This window comes from Saccopteryx bilineata, chromosome 4 (genome assembly GCF_036850765.1).
Source record: "Saccopteryx bilineata isolate mSacBil1 chromosome 4, mSacBil1_pri_phased_curated, whole genome shotgun sequence".
In the NCBI taxonomy this organism is placed as follows: domain Eukaryota; kingdom Metazoa; phylum Chordata; class Mammalia; order Chiroptera; family Emballonuridae; genus Saccopteryx; species Saccopteryx bilineata.
In genome coordinates this window covers 137,471,702-137,487,365 of record NC_089493.1, presented here as the reverse complement: position 1 = coordinate 137,487,365, position 15,664 = coordinate 137,471,702, and the positions used below count along the sequence as shown (strand labels likewise).

At 41.3% G+C, this 15,664-nt stretch overlaps 1 protein-coding gene across 5 annotated transcripts; it reads left to right on the top strand.

Annotated features, from left to right (window-relative positions):
• The first annotated feature begins 5,964 nt into the window (after window positions 1-5,964).
• HNRNPH1 (heterogeneous nuclear ribonucleoprotein H1) lies at window positions 5,965-15,398 on the top strand. Of its 5 annotated transcripts, none has more exons than XM_066278522.1 (14): window positions 5,965-6,113; window positions 6,598-6,726; window positions 8,265-8,420; window positions 8,629-8,772; window positions 10,272-10,410; window positions 11,360-11,538; window positions 11,618-11,689; window positions 11,747-11,880; window positions 12,021-12,156; window positions 12,570-12,629; window positions 12,722-12,781; window positions 13,447-13,539; window positions 13,998-14,047; window positions 14,626-15,398. In XM_066278522.1, the coding sequence occupies exons 2-13, from the start codon at window positions 6,630-6,632 to the stop codon at window positions 14,045-14,047; spliced, it is 1,320 nt and encodes a 439-aa protein (XP_066134619.1). In that variant the 5' UTR covers window positions 5,965-6,113; window positions 6,598-6,629; the 3' UTR covers window positions 14,626-15,398. The 5 variants fall into 5 exon arrangements, with proteins under 5 accessions (XP_066134619.1, XP_066134617.1, XP_066134620.1 ...); XM_066278520.1 differs by having other exon boundaries at window positions 12,722-12,811; XM_066278521.1 differs by having other exon boundaries at window positions 6,004-6,118; window positions 12,722-12,811.
• Window positions 15,399-15,664: the final 266 nt, after the last annotated feature.

Below are 15,664 nucleotides of genomic sequence, written 5' to 3'. Positions count from 1 at the left end.
AGTGGAACAAAAAAAAAATAGACTCATTGATACAGAGAACTTTCTGATGCTTGCCAGATGGGAGGGGATGGGTGAAAAAGGTGAAAGAACTAAGATGTACAAATTTGTTGTTACAGAATAGCCATGTGGATGTAAAGTACAGAATAGGAAATAGCTAATAATATTGTAATAACGTGGTCTGACTGGTGGTGGTACAGTGGATAAAGCGTCAACCTGGAACACTGAGGTTGCCGGTTCGAAACCTTGGGCTTGTGCCCTGGCTGGTTGGCTCAGTGGTAGAGCGTCGGCCTGGCATGCAGAAGTCCCGGGTTTGATTCCCGGCCAGGGCACACAGGAGAAGCGCCCATCTGCTTCTCCACCCCTCCCCCTCTCCTTCCTCTCTGTCTCTCTCTTCCCCTCCCGCAGCCGAGGCTCCATTGGAGCAAAGATGGCCCGGGCGCTGGGGATGGCTCCTTGGCCTCTGCCCCAGGTGCTAGAGTGGCTCTGGTCGCGACAGAGCGACGCCCCGGAGGGGCAGAGCATCGCCTCCTGGTGGGCAGAGCGTCGCCCCTGGTGGGCGTGCCGGGTGGATCCCGGTCGGGCGCATGCGGGAGTCTGTCTGACTGTCTCTCCCCGTTTCCAGCTTCAGAGAAATACAAAAAAATATATATATATTGTAATAACTATGTGTGGTGTTAGATGTGTACAATACTTATCAAGATGATCACTTAGTAAGTTGTATAAAATCTAATTACTGGGGTGTACACCTGAAACTAATATAATATTCAGTGGTGGGATTCAAATAATTTAACAACTAGCCTCTACCCTAATGACCGTTCTAAGTATAAAAAAATTACATACCAAAAGGTAGTTTATTATTTCATGCATTTAATAAATAAGAACAATAAAAGAGGTACACAAAACTAGATTATAAGAAAAGAGTTTTAAAATATTTATGAAAAAAGGTCTGACCAGGCAGTGGCATAGTGGATAGACTGTTGGCCTGGGATGCAGAGGACCCAGGCTCAAAACTGGCTTGAGCACGAATTTACCAGATTGACTGTGGGGTTGCTGGCTTGAGCATAGGATCATGGACATGATCCCATGGTCGCTGGCTTGAGCCTAAAGGTTTCTGGCTTTGAAGCTCAAGGTCACTGGCTTTAGTCCAAGTTCACTGGCTTGAGCATGTGGTCACTGGCTCAGCTGTAGCTACCCCCTCCCAATCAAGGCACGTAGGAGAAAGCAATCAATGGACAACTAAGGAGCTGCAACAAAGAACTGATATTTCTCATCTCTCCCTTCCTGTCTGTCCCTATCTGTCCCTCTCTCTGTCTCTCTCTTTTTTAAAAAAAATATTTTTATTTATTCATTTTTAGAAAAGAGAGACAGTCAGAGATATAAGGGGTGGAGGACCAGGAAGCATCAACTCCCATATGTGCCTTGATCAGGCAAGCCCAGAGTTTCAAACGGGCAACCTCAGTGTTTGAGGTCGAACGCTTTACCCACTGCACCACCACAGGTCAGGCTCTGTCTTACTAAAAAAATAAAATTAATGAAAAAATATTAAGTAATACCTGACAAAAAAAATAAAACTGTTATTTTTTTAAAACTGTTATTTAAGATACTTCCAATGACAGCTTGTCACCCCCTGGTTTTTTGGCACCTTTTCTCTTTACATTATATGTTTGTTTACTGAAGTAACAAATGCAAGGGAATTAAAATGTAGTATTTCATCAAAGGTTTGAGTTTTATGAAATGAATAAATATTAAAAGCATAATTCTGTCAAATTTTTTTTTTACCTATGGACAGAATGAACATTAATACAGGTGCTTAGAATATACTGTTGCACCAATGAATGTTAAAAAATAAGGAATGTAAATTTGTGATTTCCACATTGGGCAACTGCCCAGGTGCCCACTGAAGCATCCACTGGGTATAATAAAAACAAATGTCGGAGACTTTCAGAGGTAGGTATAGATGTAACTTTATTGGCCAGTTTCACCTGCGCAGGGGCGAGTTCCCTGATGTCCCGAGACACAGTACTCAGTAGGAGCTGCAAATGGGAACCGCCCCCGGCGCTTACAGCTAGTTCCTTATATATCCTAAGTAAGCAAGCACGTAATACAGAAGCAAAAATAGCGGTCACTTATTTGCTAAGGGAGTTGCACATAGCATAGCAACAGGGGCTGGGTCTAGCTCATTGGTGAACTTCAAACATAAACTTCTGATAAGGGTCTCTAACCAATGGAATGCAAACGTTTGTCTTCCTTTGTTCTTAGCCTTACAGGGTCCCTATCCTTACCTCCCTGTCTCTGCGTCTACACTCTGGCAATCCCAGCACACTTTCCTGCATCTAACAATTTGATCTTTTCTTGATCCTTACACCCACCTCAGAGAGAACTCTGATTACAAAGTTACATTTTCTTTCTTTTTTAAAAAATTATTTTTATTTATTTATTCATTTTAGAGGAGAGAGAGAGAGAGAGAGAGAAAGAGAGAGAGAAGGGGGGAGGAGCAGGAAGCTTCAACTCCCATATGTGCCATGACCGGGCAAGCCCAGGGTTTTGAACCGGCAACCTCAGCATTCCAGGTCGACGCTTTATCCACTGCGCCACCACAGGTCAGGCTCCAAAGTTACATGTTAACAACCAGTTTCTGCAAACAAAAAATTAGGTATTGGTTCTGCCAATCTGGTGAGAACTAGCTGAATCCCACCACTGATAATATTGTATGTCTGTCGGGAGCCGATCCACTAATGCTGGCTAACTAGGTCACAGCAGGAGAAGATCCACAACTGCTGGTTGACAAAGTCACAGCAAAAGAAGATAGAGTCACCGCAGTAAGACCAACAGCTGCGGGTTGACAAAGTCACCGCAAAGGAAAGGCACAACGATACTTCCCCCTTTAATCTTTTGAATTAATCTGGCCTTATATCCCCCCTTTTCTGGGTGTGTGCTATTATTTGTAGCACAGGGATAATAGTACCGTGCTTTCCCTGTAGATTCATAGTAATTTCTTTGGAAATGAGACAGAAGGTGTAAGTTCCACAGAAAAGCCTGTAAGCCCCTTGAACTGGGCTCATCATAAACATAAGAGGCTGGCCATGATATCCCTCATAAAGGGTTAAGTTGTAGGATAATTTCTTCTTATTAATCATGTTAGAAAGAATATAGTTAGAACTTAGCTAGTATATGAATATAGTAAATAAATAAAGTTTAACTAGACATTAGAATCTTAGGTAAAGTGTAGTGGAGTGTCCTGTTGCGTGGCCTTGGATAGGAGTGCAGCTGGCTAGTAAAGAATGTTTTGTTAAAAGACTTGTTTTGTCACTGAAGACAGTTGCTGGGCTTTTCTCAGTAAAACATTCTCATGAGATTTTTGCATTTTCCAAGAATAAGGAGAGGAATGTGGTGGGATTCATAGCAGCAATAGCAACTAATAATGCCTTCTGATATTATGTTGCTACTAGCTATCTTGCAGGTGCACTCTATGTATCTTTAAGTAAAAATTACTCTTTATACTATGTCAGTTTCTTAATAGCAAGCCTTTTGTAGTCTTGTGAGAAAAGAATTAGGACACTACATGAACTCAAGGCTATTTGCCTGAGCAAGCGGTGGTCCTTTGCTAGTCCTTGATGATTTCGTCTGCTATCTCTTTCTGCGCCCTTGACTCACAACAATAGTAAAATAGAGTTATTAATTAGTACTAATCTTTTAGAAGTTTGTACCGATATTATTACTATTCAAGTTATTGTATAACTGTACTTTGAATAACTTACCACCTGACTTGTAGCTTATAGATATGAATTAACTGTTATCTAAAAATATGTAACCATAGTGAAACTAAAACAATGATGTATTCAAAATACCATGTGATTGTAACTTAGTGTGTGTGCATAAAAAGTAATGTTAGACTAGCCATTGGGGGAGATGCCTGGCAGTAAATGCTAACCAGAGAATAAAGAATTCGGCTCTCTCATTCGATTTCGCCGACGCCGTCTCCTCCTATGGGACCCCTGGATCCCCCCCGGGGCTGGACCCCGGCATATGTCAACTGTATTTGAAAAGTAAAAAATAGCTTTGGAGATCTGGCCGGTTGGCTCCGTGGTAGAGTGTTGGCCCAGCATGTGGAAGCCGTGGGTTCTATTTCCGGTCAGGGCACATAGGAGAGGAAACTATCTGCTTCTCCACCCATCTCTGCCCCTTCTCTCTCTGTGTCTCTCTCCCTCTCTCTCCCTTCCCCTTCTGCAGTCATGGTTCAATTGATTGGAGCACTTTGGCCCGGAGAGCTGAGGATGGCTCCCTTCAACCTCTGCCTCAGGTGCTAAAAATAGCTCAGTTACCAGCAAGACAGCAGAGCATCGGCCTCAGACTGGGGTTGCCTGGTGGATGCTGATCTGGGCACATGCAGGAGTCTGTCTCTGAATCCCTCTTTTCTCACTTAAACTTTTTTTTTCTTTGGCCTAGTTGCTCAGTTGGTTAACATTTCCCAACATGCCAAGGTTGTAGGTTGAATTCCCAGTCAGGGCACACAAAGAACCAGTGAATGTACAGATAAGTGGAGCAATGGATCAAAATGTTTCTCTCTCTCTCCCTCTTCCTGTCTCTCTAAAATCAATAAATTAAAAAATATTAAAAAGTAAAAGAATTAAAAAGAAAAAAAGACATACCATCAGGATGACTTGCTGATGTCCTGGAGAGAGAGTACCTAAGAAAAAAAAGTGTTCTTCCAGATTTTGAATCACCCAGACATAGACCTCCTGTCTGGAATACTGGAGAGTCCCACATTTTGGTGACTTCAGCAAAAATGCCTTACAGTTCCTCTAAGCTGTTTGCAGGTGAGGGCTGGCAGCATCATTCATTCTGTCCATTCCATTTGTGCCCCCCAACACAGAGGTTTCTTACAAACAACAACATTGCTCCCTACTGAAGGCCTGCCAATGCTTTCCCCTGAGCTTGGAGTTAACACCCTTGCCAAGGCCTAAATGGCCTTTCAAGATTAGGCTGTGCCAACTTCTGGGATCCTATCTTGGTGGAGGTCCTCTCCAGTTTTTCTCAACCTTGTGAAAACTGACTTGGCCTCCAGACTATGGCATGGGTGGGAACATACTTCCCTAGCATCTTTCTTTCCCTAATCGTGGTACCCCGTGGCAGTGTCGAACATCGCCTTATGTGGTTCATTTGTTAATTGCCTATGTCTGTTTTGAGGTGGGGCAGGTAGCCAGGATCAGACAAGGGGAGGCGGTTCTGCTGAAAATCCTGAGCATCGCTATTTCGTGCCATGTGTGCACACAGGGTGATCCTGGGGTTTCACAGAACTCAGGACTTACACCTGGTAAACGAACTTAACCGTATCTATAGCCTATAAGCATTAAGCGGAACCCATTCTGGAAAAGAGCCCGGCGCGCCTGCGGATCAGCCCGCGCTCTCCCCTTAGGGCGGTGCCGTGGGGGTCGCAGGGCGAGTTCGTTAGGACAAAAGCGGACAACGGGACCCCGCGAGCGCCGGGGCCCTAGGCCCGTCGGCGGCAAGTAAGGGGAAGTGGAGGCACACTTGCTAGGACAAACTGCAGGCGCCGCGGGGGCGGCTTCGGGCAAGTAGAGTGTACACCGGCGGCTCTGGGGAGAAACAGGGGTACCGAGGGTGGGGAGCTCCTGTCATTTCGGATGGCCAAAAGCGCGATTAATAAGGTGGGGTAGGGGTAGGAAGACAGCCATCTCCGCCCAACCCAGAGCCTGGAACACTCTTAAAGCCCCAGTAGGAAACCGACTACCGCCATTCCCCTCCCCCACTCTGGCGGGCCAGGCGAGCGAACGGAAGGAATACGCATGCGCAGAAAACTGAATAATAAACCGCCGGAGCTCGATGGTCAATAGTCGCGCCAAAACGCAGGCGCAAAAAAGCCCGAAGGGAGGGAAAGTACGTGGGAGGGGCTGACCACAAACACTTGGGCATAATAACTTGCTGTTGGAAGTGGGCCGGCTCTTCAAAGTACGCAAGCGTCTGAGCTCTGTGTGACGTGACAGGGCGGTGCGGGCGCCAGGTTGCGCTTGCGCAGAGCTTGTTCAAAGGGCCTTATTTAGGTTGCGCAGGCGCCCCCTGGCCATTTCGCTTAGCCACGCTGAAGTCTTGTGGTAAGGTTAGTTTTTGTTGCTGGATGTGTGTCGCCCAGTGGGCCCTAAACGTCCCGCTTGTGCGGGGATTGTTTGCTCCAGATCTCTGTAGAGCCTGGGGAGGGAGGCCTTCGGCACGTACGCGCTGTCTTGGTGGGCAGGAATGGCTCGCGGAGCCGTAGCAAGGCCGCTGAGGCTTACAGGCCGCGCCGACTCTATTGTGTGAGATGTCGGAGGAGGCGGAGCGGAAGCGCGGCCGCCATTTCCTCGCCTCCACGCTGGCGCCAGCCCGGGCCTCCTGTGGTTTAGGTCTCTAGTAAATAGTGCCGATGGCGGCTTCGGCGGCCGGCCCGCTGGCTTAAGGGGTTGTTGGAGTTGCCGGGGTTGGAGCTTGCCACGGGCTTGGTTCTTAATGATGTTCCTCAATTCCGCGGGGTGGTTGGCTGGGGAAGGGCCTTTTAATTTGAACAATTCTTAAGTCTGACCCTCGTCTCCCTTTTTTCAGTCTGTTTCGAGGCCAGGACCCACTCAGAGACGATGATGTTGGGCACCGAAGGCGGAGAGGGATTCGTGGTGAAGGTCCGGGGCTTGCCCTGGTCTTGTTCGGCGGACGAAGTGCAGCGTTTTTTTTCCGGTGAGTTTGAAGCGGAGGCGGGAGTTCTTGGTCAAGGCTGCAGGGCGGGCGCAGAGGCGGCCGGTCGGGGGGGGTGCCCCGCGCCCCCTGTTGGGGCCCGGGCGGCAGCTGTGCCCGCCCTCCCGGCCGCCCTTACGAAATGGAAACTGCGAAGCCCCGCCCTCCGACTTCCGGGCCCTTTCGGAAGACTGCAGCCTCGCCCACGGATTTTTTCTTCACTTACTCTGGAGCGCTAGTCTTTGTGTGCATGTTTTCGAAAGGGTAAATTGGGTTGCTGATTTAAATCTTAAGAAAATTGCCCACTGGCTGTGCAAACAATAGTAATACTTTAGAATTTTGGAACTACGTCAAGTCTTTTAAAAGGGTATTTTGTAGAGTTACGTTAAATTGCTGTTTTTAAATTTCAGACAGTTTTCCTAATCAACATGCGGTAATTTTTTGTATGTGTGACAAGGGACAGATAGGAGAGAAGCATCAATTCTTCGTTGTGGCAACTGGCACCTTAGTTGTTCATTGATTGCTTCTCATGTGCCTTGGGGGGGGGGCTACAGCAGACGGAGTAACTAACCCCTTGCTCAAGCCAGCAATCTTGGGTCCAAGCTGGTGAGCTTTTTTGCTCAAACCAGATGAGCCCGCACTCAAGCTGGTGGCCTCGGAACCCTGGTCTTCGCCTCCCAGTCCGACGCTCTATCCACTGCGCCACCGCCTGGTCAGGCAACTTTCCGTAATGCTTGTTCATTTAGTTCTTGATCTGGTTCACTTTACAGTTGAGGACACAAGTCCAGGCAAGTTTACTTACTTTCCTTTTAGCTTTTCCCCCAACTGTGTAGGTTCCCTGAATAATTTATGGTAAATATCCGTTTGTGTTAGTGCAAGAGTAGACTAATAAAAGTTGATTTGGAAGAAATGTACAAGTTTTGGAAGGACACTTTAGTATTTACTTACTGTCTGGATTTAGTGTTGGTAACGGGAAACGACCTGTAAAACAAGAACCAAGTACAAAGGAAGCCACCTTGCATGGGCAAGACTGGGTTTAGCTTCAGCTGTGCAACTTGGAGCATTTTAGCTTTGAAACGTTGATTCCTTTTCAGGTGAGTATTGGCTCAGCAGTTTGGATTGTAATGTCACTGCTAGTAAAGTAAAATGATCTAGGGTTTCAGAACAAAACTTAAAACTAAGTATAAGTATATTCAGAGAAGAGGTCCAGACTTAATTTACTGAAGGTTACAAATGGTAATGGAGACACTTGAGTAGTGAGAACTTGGAGATTTTTGTTACTAAACTTTTTCGTAGCAAAAAAACACTTTTGAGTGTTGTATTTTATTGATGGATTAGGAATATATCTAGGGAATAAAGTTTACTCTGGAAGGGATAACTGCTTAATTACCACAAAGAGACTAGAACTTGGTAATATCTTGATCATTTTAGGCTTCACATGTGACTGACATTGTATTGGGGCATGAATAGGCTTTTCATTTGTGTCACCCAGTGGTGGTTTTAAGTTTTAAATTTTGTATTAACGGTTGTTTTCTTTACAGACTGCAAAATCCAAAATGGGGCTCAAGGTATTCGATTCATCTACACCAGAGAAGGCAGACCGAGTGGCGAGGCTTTTGTTGAACTTGAATCGGAAGATGAAGTCAAATTGGCCCTGAAAAAAGACAGAGAAACTATGGGACACAGATATGTTGAAGGTTTGATTTATGTTGCCCTAGTAACAGTAAATAAACATTAAACAGAGAGATCTATCTTACGTCTTCTGAATTTTAGGTATTTAACCGCATGGAAATGGTCACCTAAGGGAGTTTGTGGCAGCTCTTCCTAGATTATCTAAAGACCCAGGAAGTCTGAACTTCATTCTCTGACTTTCCAAAATTGACTAATTCTAAGCACCTCTTTCAGTATTCAAGTCAAACAACGTTGAAATGGATTGGGTGTTGAAGCATACTGGTCCAAATAGTCCTGACACGGCCAATGATGGCTTTGTACGGCTTAGAGGACTCCCCTTTGGATGTAGCAAGGAAGAGATTGTTCAATTCTTCTCAGGTATGTAGTCATGTTTGTTGCTGAGCAGTGAGTATTGGCTAGTTTCTGGCAATATGATTCAATAGACCTTAAAGTTGAGTAGCTTAGATGATTAAACAGGTTGTGAGTATATATGCAAGTGAATTAATTAATGTTTTCTTCCTGGTGACCTTCAAATAATTTATGCCCATCTTAATGGTGGTAATTAAGTACTTCCAAAATGCTAACTTTGCTTATATTTATTTAGTATTGTAGTTCAGAGTAGATCTTTGAGGATTGTCCTCAACAGTTTTAACAACTTTCCTTTTAATGCTGTTCAGCAAAGTACTTCAAGTTAAAGGTAAGATCCCTTAATACTAGATTAGTATGAGTTAGGTGGTTGTAATTTATGGCAGGTGTCTTACTGTAAGACACATTGGGTCCTGGGACCAGAAATGTGTCATCAATCTAATTCTCATTACAAAAAAAAAAACTATGAAGGCAGCTGGTTTAGCCAGGGAATTCTAAATTTGCCTAAAGTCAAAGAATAGGTTAGGTTAAATGTATCTGAAATACATACAGAAAGTGTTTTAAAGTTGTTCTGGGCCTAAAGTATTTTAATGTTTTATGCTGAAGAGCTGATCAAATTGCATGTTTAGTAGAATGTTTCATCATTTATCTTAAGTACTATTACTTGATACTCATGATAAACTGGAATAAAGAACAAGAAATCCTTTCATGGTGTAGAATAGTATTAAAATTCTGACTGTTAGATATGTATCAAGTTACTGATATTTTGCCTGAATTTTTGAAATCAAGTCTATTTTGATTGTTGTTGTCTAAAATTGGTGAGAATTTAATGCTATCTGTCAACGTTAAATATGAACATAATTTCATATCTTCTAGGAAAGTGCTTTAAAGCCCTTTTTGTAAGCTTGGGAATGTATCCACGGAAAGGATTTTTCATAGACGGAATTTCCAGAAGTGAATCATACTACTGTTAGAGCATAAGAGTGCATGATTGTACTGTCTAGATCAGTTGTTTGTTGAAAGTTTAGATTGTATGTTTGTTGATGATATAAATAATGTTTTAATTTGTGTATAAAATGTTTAAAAATGTGTAAATTTTTTAAACTTGAAGTTCCACTAACTTAAAACATGTAATTATAAAGTGAGGTAAAGGAGTTTATTGAATTTAGTAAAACTGTTATATTTTAATGCTTGAAACTCTTTATTAAATTCTTGTATAATGTTTAACATTAAGTTAAATATATAAGTATTTGTAATTGTTGAATTCTTAGTGCATCCTGTGTTCAAGTTTTTTCTTAAATACTGTGCCATGGGGTGTGTTAAGAATTGTTATACTTAGTAATAACGGAACTTCATATTACTACAATGCATATTTAAAGAGTACTTGTTGAAAGCATACCGTTCACCTAAAGTTAAAATTCTGGTTTATTTAAAGCTATAAGAAGAATCATTTCTGGGCTTGTGATGTTAATATTGCCCCCCTACTGGGGTTATTTGTCCTTGGGTTGAAGGGTTGGAAATCGTGCCAAATGGGATAACATTGCCGGTGGACTTCCAGGGGAGGAGTACGGGGGAGGCCTTCGTGCAGTTTGCTTCACAGGAAATAGCTGAAAAGGCTCTAAAGAAACACAAGGAAAGAATAGGGCACAGGTGGGGATGGATGGTTGGTTGGATTTGTCACTTTTCTTATGGTAAACAATTAAATCCATATTCTCTCTGCTTAGAAGGAAGAATTGTATTTCCTAGTTCCATTTATTTGATGTTTGGCCACAATTTTCAAACTACCTGAGTCCAAGTCCCATAATGCATTCAGATTAAATTTTAGGTTTTATAATTATACTTAGTTAATTTGGTCTACTTTACAATTTTGTGAGATTCCTACTTAACCCCAATCAATTTGAGTTGAGAGACTATGGTTTTAAAAGTAATGCAAACCTGGCTTTAGCTGTAATAACACCCACATAGTGAATTAATATTATTACCATAAGAAAATGTGATACTTTCTGATCTTGTTTTTAAAGTTGAAATGCAACAAACTTTCTTGCTGTATAAATATTCTGCATATGTATTAATAAGCATAGCTTTCAAGAAATTGTCACAAAAGGTTTTATTCTCTTTGCTTGTGACTATTTTTCATTGAAGCATGCGCTTACCTATGCTGATTCCTACTAAAAGCATAGGCTCTGGGGTATTTGTTGGCGAAAGGAAATGTGTAGTGTGGGCTAGACTGTTGGTGGAGGCTGGCTTTTTAGCCCACTTGCTATACATGCTGCCAAAGGATTTAAGACATGAAATGTTGAAAGTTGAGTGGAATTTTTTTCCCTCCTAAAATATTTATTTACAGTACTCCTCTCCACCCCTAAGGGTGGGCTTCTCTGCCTTAGAGGAGTAAGTTTTCTGTAAAGTTTACATGAAATAATCTTATAATTGAGTGAATTTCTGGTCATTGCCTATACAAATATAAGAAATCTGGCTTTAAATATTAGTCAGTTTCATGGCTATGACTACTTTGTTTTCTTGTGTAACTAAATAGCTGTATGGCATGAGCTAATGTTTTCTCTCCCCTCCCCATTCCTTTCCCTCATGAACACTGCTTTAGGTATATCGAAATCTTTAAGAGCAGTCGAGCTGAAGTAAGGACTCACTATGATCCACCACGAAAGCTTATGGCCATGCAGCGTCCAGGTCCCTATGACAGACCTGGGGCTGGCAGAGGGTATAACAGCATTGGCAGGGGAGCTGGCTTTGAAAGGATGAGGCGTGGTGCTTATGGTGGAGGTACGTGAGAATATGCAGGTGTCAGGAGGGTGTTTTTTTCATGGTTTTCATTTGATTGATTGTACTTTTTGTCTTTCAGGTTATGGAGGCTATGATGATTATAATGGCTATAATGACGGCTATGGTTTTGGGTCAGATAGATTTGGAAGAGGTAAGGTAAGAATTGAATTTCTCAACCTGAAGGATACTTACCTGCTTTTTCATGTAGACCTCAATTATTGTTTTTCAGGAATGTCTGATCACAGATATGGGGATGGTGGCTCTACTTTCCAGAGCACAACGGGACATTGTGTACACATGCGGGGATTACCTTACAGAGCTACTGAGAATGACATTTATAATGTAAGTGTAAGGTAAATTCAAAAGTCAACTCTTTTCAGTTTAGCAGTAAAACTGGGTTTTTACTCTACTTAACTGAAACAGAGATAATTTTTTCTAACATTAGAAAGTTGACTTGATTCTTTGAAATACCTTGTATTTAGTTTTTTTCACCGCTCAACCCTGTGAGAGTACATATTGAAATTGGTCCTGATGGCAGAGTAACTGGTGAAGCAGATGTCGAGTTTGCGACTCACGAAGATGCTGTGGCAGCTATGTCGAAAGACAAAGCAAATATGCGTGAGTATGATTAAGTATCTTGGGGATACTTGACCAGGTGGTTGTGTGACTGACATTTATGGTAGAGTAATAGTAAGGATGTAGGAGAATTTGCTGATGATAGGTTTTTTTTTTAGCTTTAGCGGGGATATGTTAAAATTTTTGTGAGCTGTTAAAATTAGTGTTACTGAAAAAGGTATTTGTGATATGAATATTGACTTGAAGTGTATCCTTAATAAAGCAATTTAGGTAAATATTTAAAACAAAAGGCTAGTGTTGGAAAGCTGTTTATAGTAAATCACCTGAGAGAAGCACCCACAATTTTTTTAACCAGAAAAGTGTTTGAAGTTTACATCTTCTTATTTAAGAACTTAGTGCTTATCTTTTTTTCTTTCACCAACAAATATTTTCAAACTTTTTTTCTCTCATTGCAGAACACAGATATGTAGAACTCTTCTTGAATTCTACAGCAGGAGCAAGCGGTGGTGCTTACGGTAGCCAAATACTAGGAGGCATGGGTTTGTGTAAATATCACTTTAGTGTCTTTTTTTAAAGCTAACCTTTTATGCCTTTTCTCTCATTTCAGAACACAGATATGTAGAACTCTTCTTGAATTCTACAGCAGGAGCAAGCGGTGGTGCTTATGGTAGCCAAATGATGGGAGGCATGGGCTTGTGTAAATATCGTTAGTTTTTTTAAAAACCAAAACATTTATATCTGTATAAGTCTGTATATTATATGTTATTTAATTTATATTTAGTGAGTTTAGCATAATTAAGTTAGGCAAAGAAAGAAGTTTTGATTGGAATTTTGTGTCTGCCTTATTAAATCCTTGAGTTACATAAAACTAAGAATAGATAACTAGTTCGTTTTAAGTACTTTTGGGGGAGGGCATTACAGAAAGAAACTAGAATTGTCTATAAAGTATAACTGAAATGAATAATTTAATAAAAGGAAAGAATCAAAATAAGTTTTTGGGCACAGTTGGGCATAATTAGGTGTTCAGTGATACCTGTGTATTGACATAACCTTAGTGTGTCAAGTTATGGGGAAAACCCCACTATAAAGGTTTCTCAAAGTGCCTCTATAGAGTCATGTGGATTTAGTCCTGCTGATGTGTATACCGTTGGCTAATTGGTTTATAAATGCTCAAATGATGGATAGAAAGGTAGTCTGTTCATAGAAAATAGGCAAAGTGTTATAGTACTGTAAGATAAAGACTCAAAATTACAGATTTAGAATTGCAAGCCCGGTACCACAGGTACCACATTGTGTAGGGAACAAGGTTCTAATGTTCTCTTAACTTAACAGCAAACCAGTCCAGTTACGGTGGCCCAGCCAGCCAGCAGCTGAGTGGCGGTTATGGTGGCGGCTATGGTGGCCAGAGCAGCATGAGCGGATATGGTAAGTTTTTTATATATATATATATATATATGTTTAGAGTAAGTTTTGGGTAGGTTTATTTAGTTGGGGGAATATGCAGGCTCCTTTTTTTGTGAAATTAGGTTATTAAATGTATGCTTTTGATACTACTGTAACTTATTTTTAGTAGCTTAATTTTCAGAACCAATCACTGGGGGGGGGGGTAGTGTTTAAAAATTAAATGTGCAACTAAGAATAATGTTGAGCCAGAAAACATCTGCCTCCATTTATTGAAATAGTAAATAATTAAATAGCTCACGTTTTATCTTTTGGTTAGCATTAAATTCGTTTTATATGGAGGTAGAATTTACAATAATAAAATGGTGGTTGGGTTCAGGACCGTATTTATTAGTTAAGCTAGGATTGGTTTTATTTTTTTCAATTGGTCTAAAGAATGGTGATTTGGTATTATAGTCTTACCCTACAAAATCCTTTTGCAGACCAAGTTTTACAGGAAAACTCCAGTGATTTTCAATCAAACATTGCATAGGTAAATATTTTCTCAAAAAATATAACTTAAATTCCCAATAGCAAATACTTACATGTTGTGCTAATATTTTTATAGCAGTCAATGGGTCTGACTTAACTCCATGGAGGCTGCCATTTTGGGCACAGTGAGTTGCCTTTAGTCCCACTTTGTTTTCTCACTTTCTGCCCACCATGAATAGGAAAAGCAAGACTGCCCCTGTGCTCCCTATTCATACATGCCATTCAATGGACACATTGTGAATGTTTATGGTAAATTATTTTTATAAATGCCTTGTTTTAGTTTTAAAAATGTAAATTTTGCAATTTTTGAAAAACACTAGTTTTCCTTTAAACTTAATTTTCCATGTTGATCCTGAAGCATCCGCTTAAATGGTAGCACAAGAGTCTGGCAAGTTGGTACTGCAGAGAAAAGGTGTTAATTGTTTGTTTGGAGTCGGGAGTCCCCTTTCTCAAACATGCTTCTCGCAACCTGGACAGCAGCCATTTGTACTCGTATACTTTTTAAACTTTTCCTGGAATGCTACATTTTACTTGACTGATCCTGATACTTCTACTGACTTGTTAATGATCTCTTTGCAGGAAGCCAAGGAGCAGTGAACAGCAGCTACTACAGTAGTGGAGGCCGTGCATCTATGGGAGTGAACGGAATGGGAGGGATGTCTAGCATGTCCAGTATGAGTGGTGGATGGGGAATGTGATTGATCCTTATCACTGATTCTTGGTCAACATTATTTTAAAGAAAAAACAAGTTTAACAGTTTTGCAATAGCAGCTTGTGATTATGCTTACTCAAAGTGGAAATCAGGATGTTTTAAAGACCTAAGGTTCAGTATTTTTGAACAGAAATAGTCATCTAGGATGTAACAACTAAGTTGAGTAAACTATTCACTGTTAAACAATTTTTAGCTTTTCTCAAGTTAGTTCTATTGTAGGATGTACTTAAGCAGTAAGTATATTTAGGTTAAAGCAGTTGAATTATGTTAAATGTCGCTCTTATACCGCATTATATTGAACACTGTTTAGAAGCATGTTGAAAGACATGCTTTTTTCTTTTTTTTGTAAAACTCATTGTAGGAGCTGTGTCTACAATTAAAAGTGAAACATTTGGCATGTTTGTTAATTCTAGTTTTGTTTAATAACTTTTAAGGCATGTAAGTTTAAACCTCCCCCCCTTTTTTTTTTAAGTTTAGGGGGGAAATTTGAGACGCAATACCAGTACTTTAGGATTTTGGTCTTGGTGTTTGTATGAAATTCCGAGGCCTTGATTTACATCTTTCATTGTATTGTGATTTCCTTTTAGGTGTATTGCGCTAAGTGAAACTTGTCAAATAAATCTTCCTTTTAAAAACTGCACTTTGTCTTGTCTGTGCTTCAGTGTCATGTGGACTGTTTCTTGGTGCTCTATTCCTGCCTGGGGCGTAGGTGACAGTGTCCCATATCTCTGGCTGTGGCAGAGAGGCTCGACAGTTGAGGCTGTTGTGTAGATGTCTTCAGACTTCCCTCCAATACAGCTGAAGGTAATCTAGCTTTGGGGCCCTTGTGGAAGCACTGAGTTTGGCGTGGCTGCACAGATTGCTCTGTCTTGCCTTTGACTTGCCTAAGTACTTGCACAAAGCAGA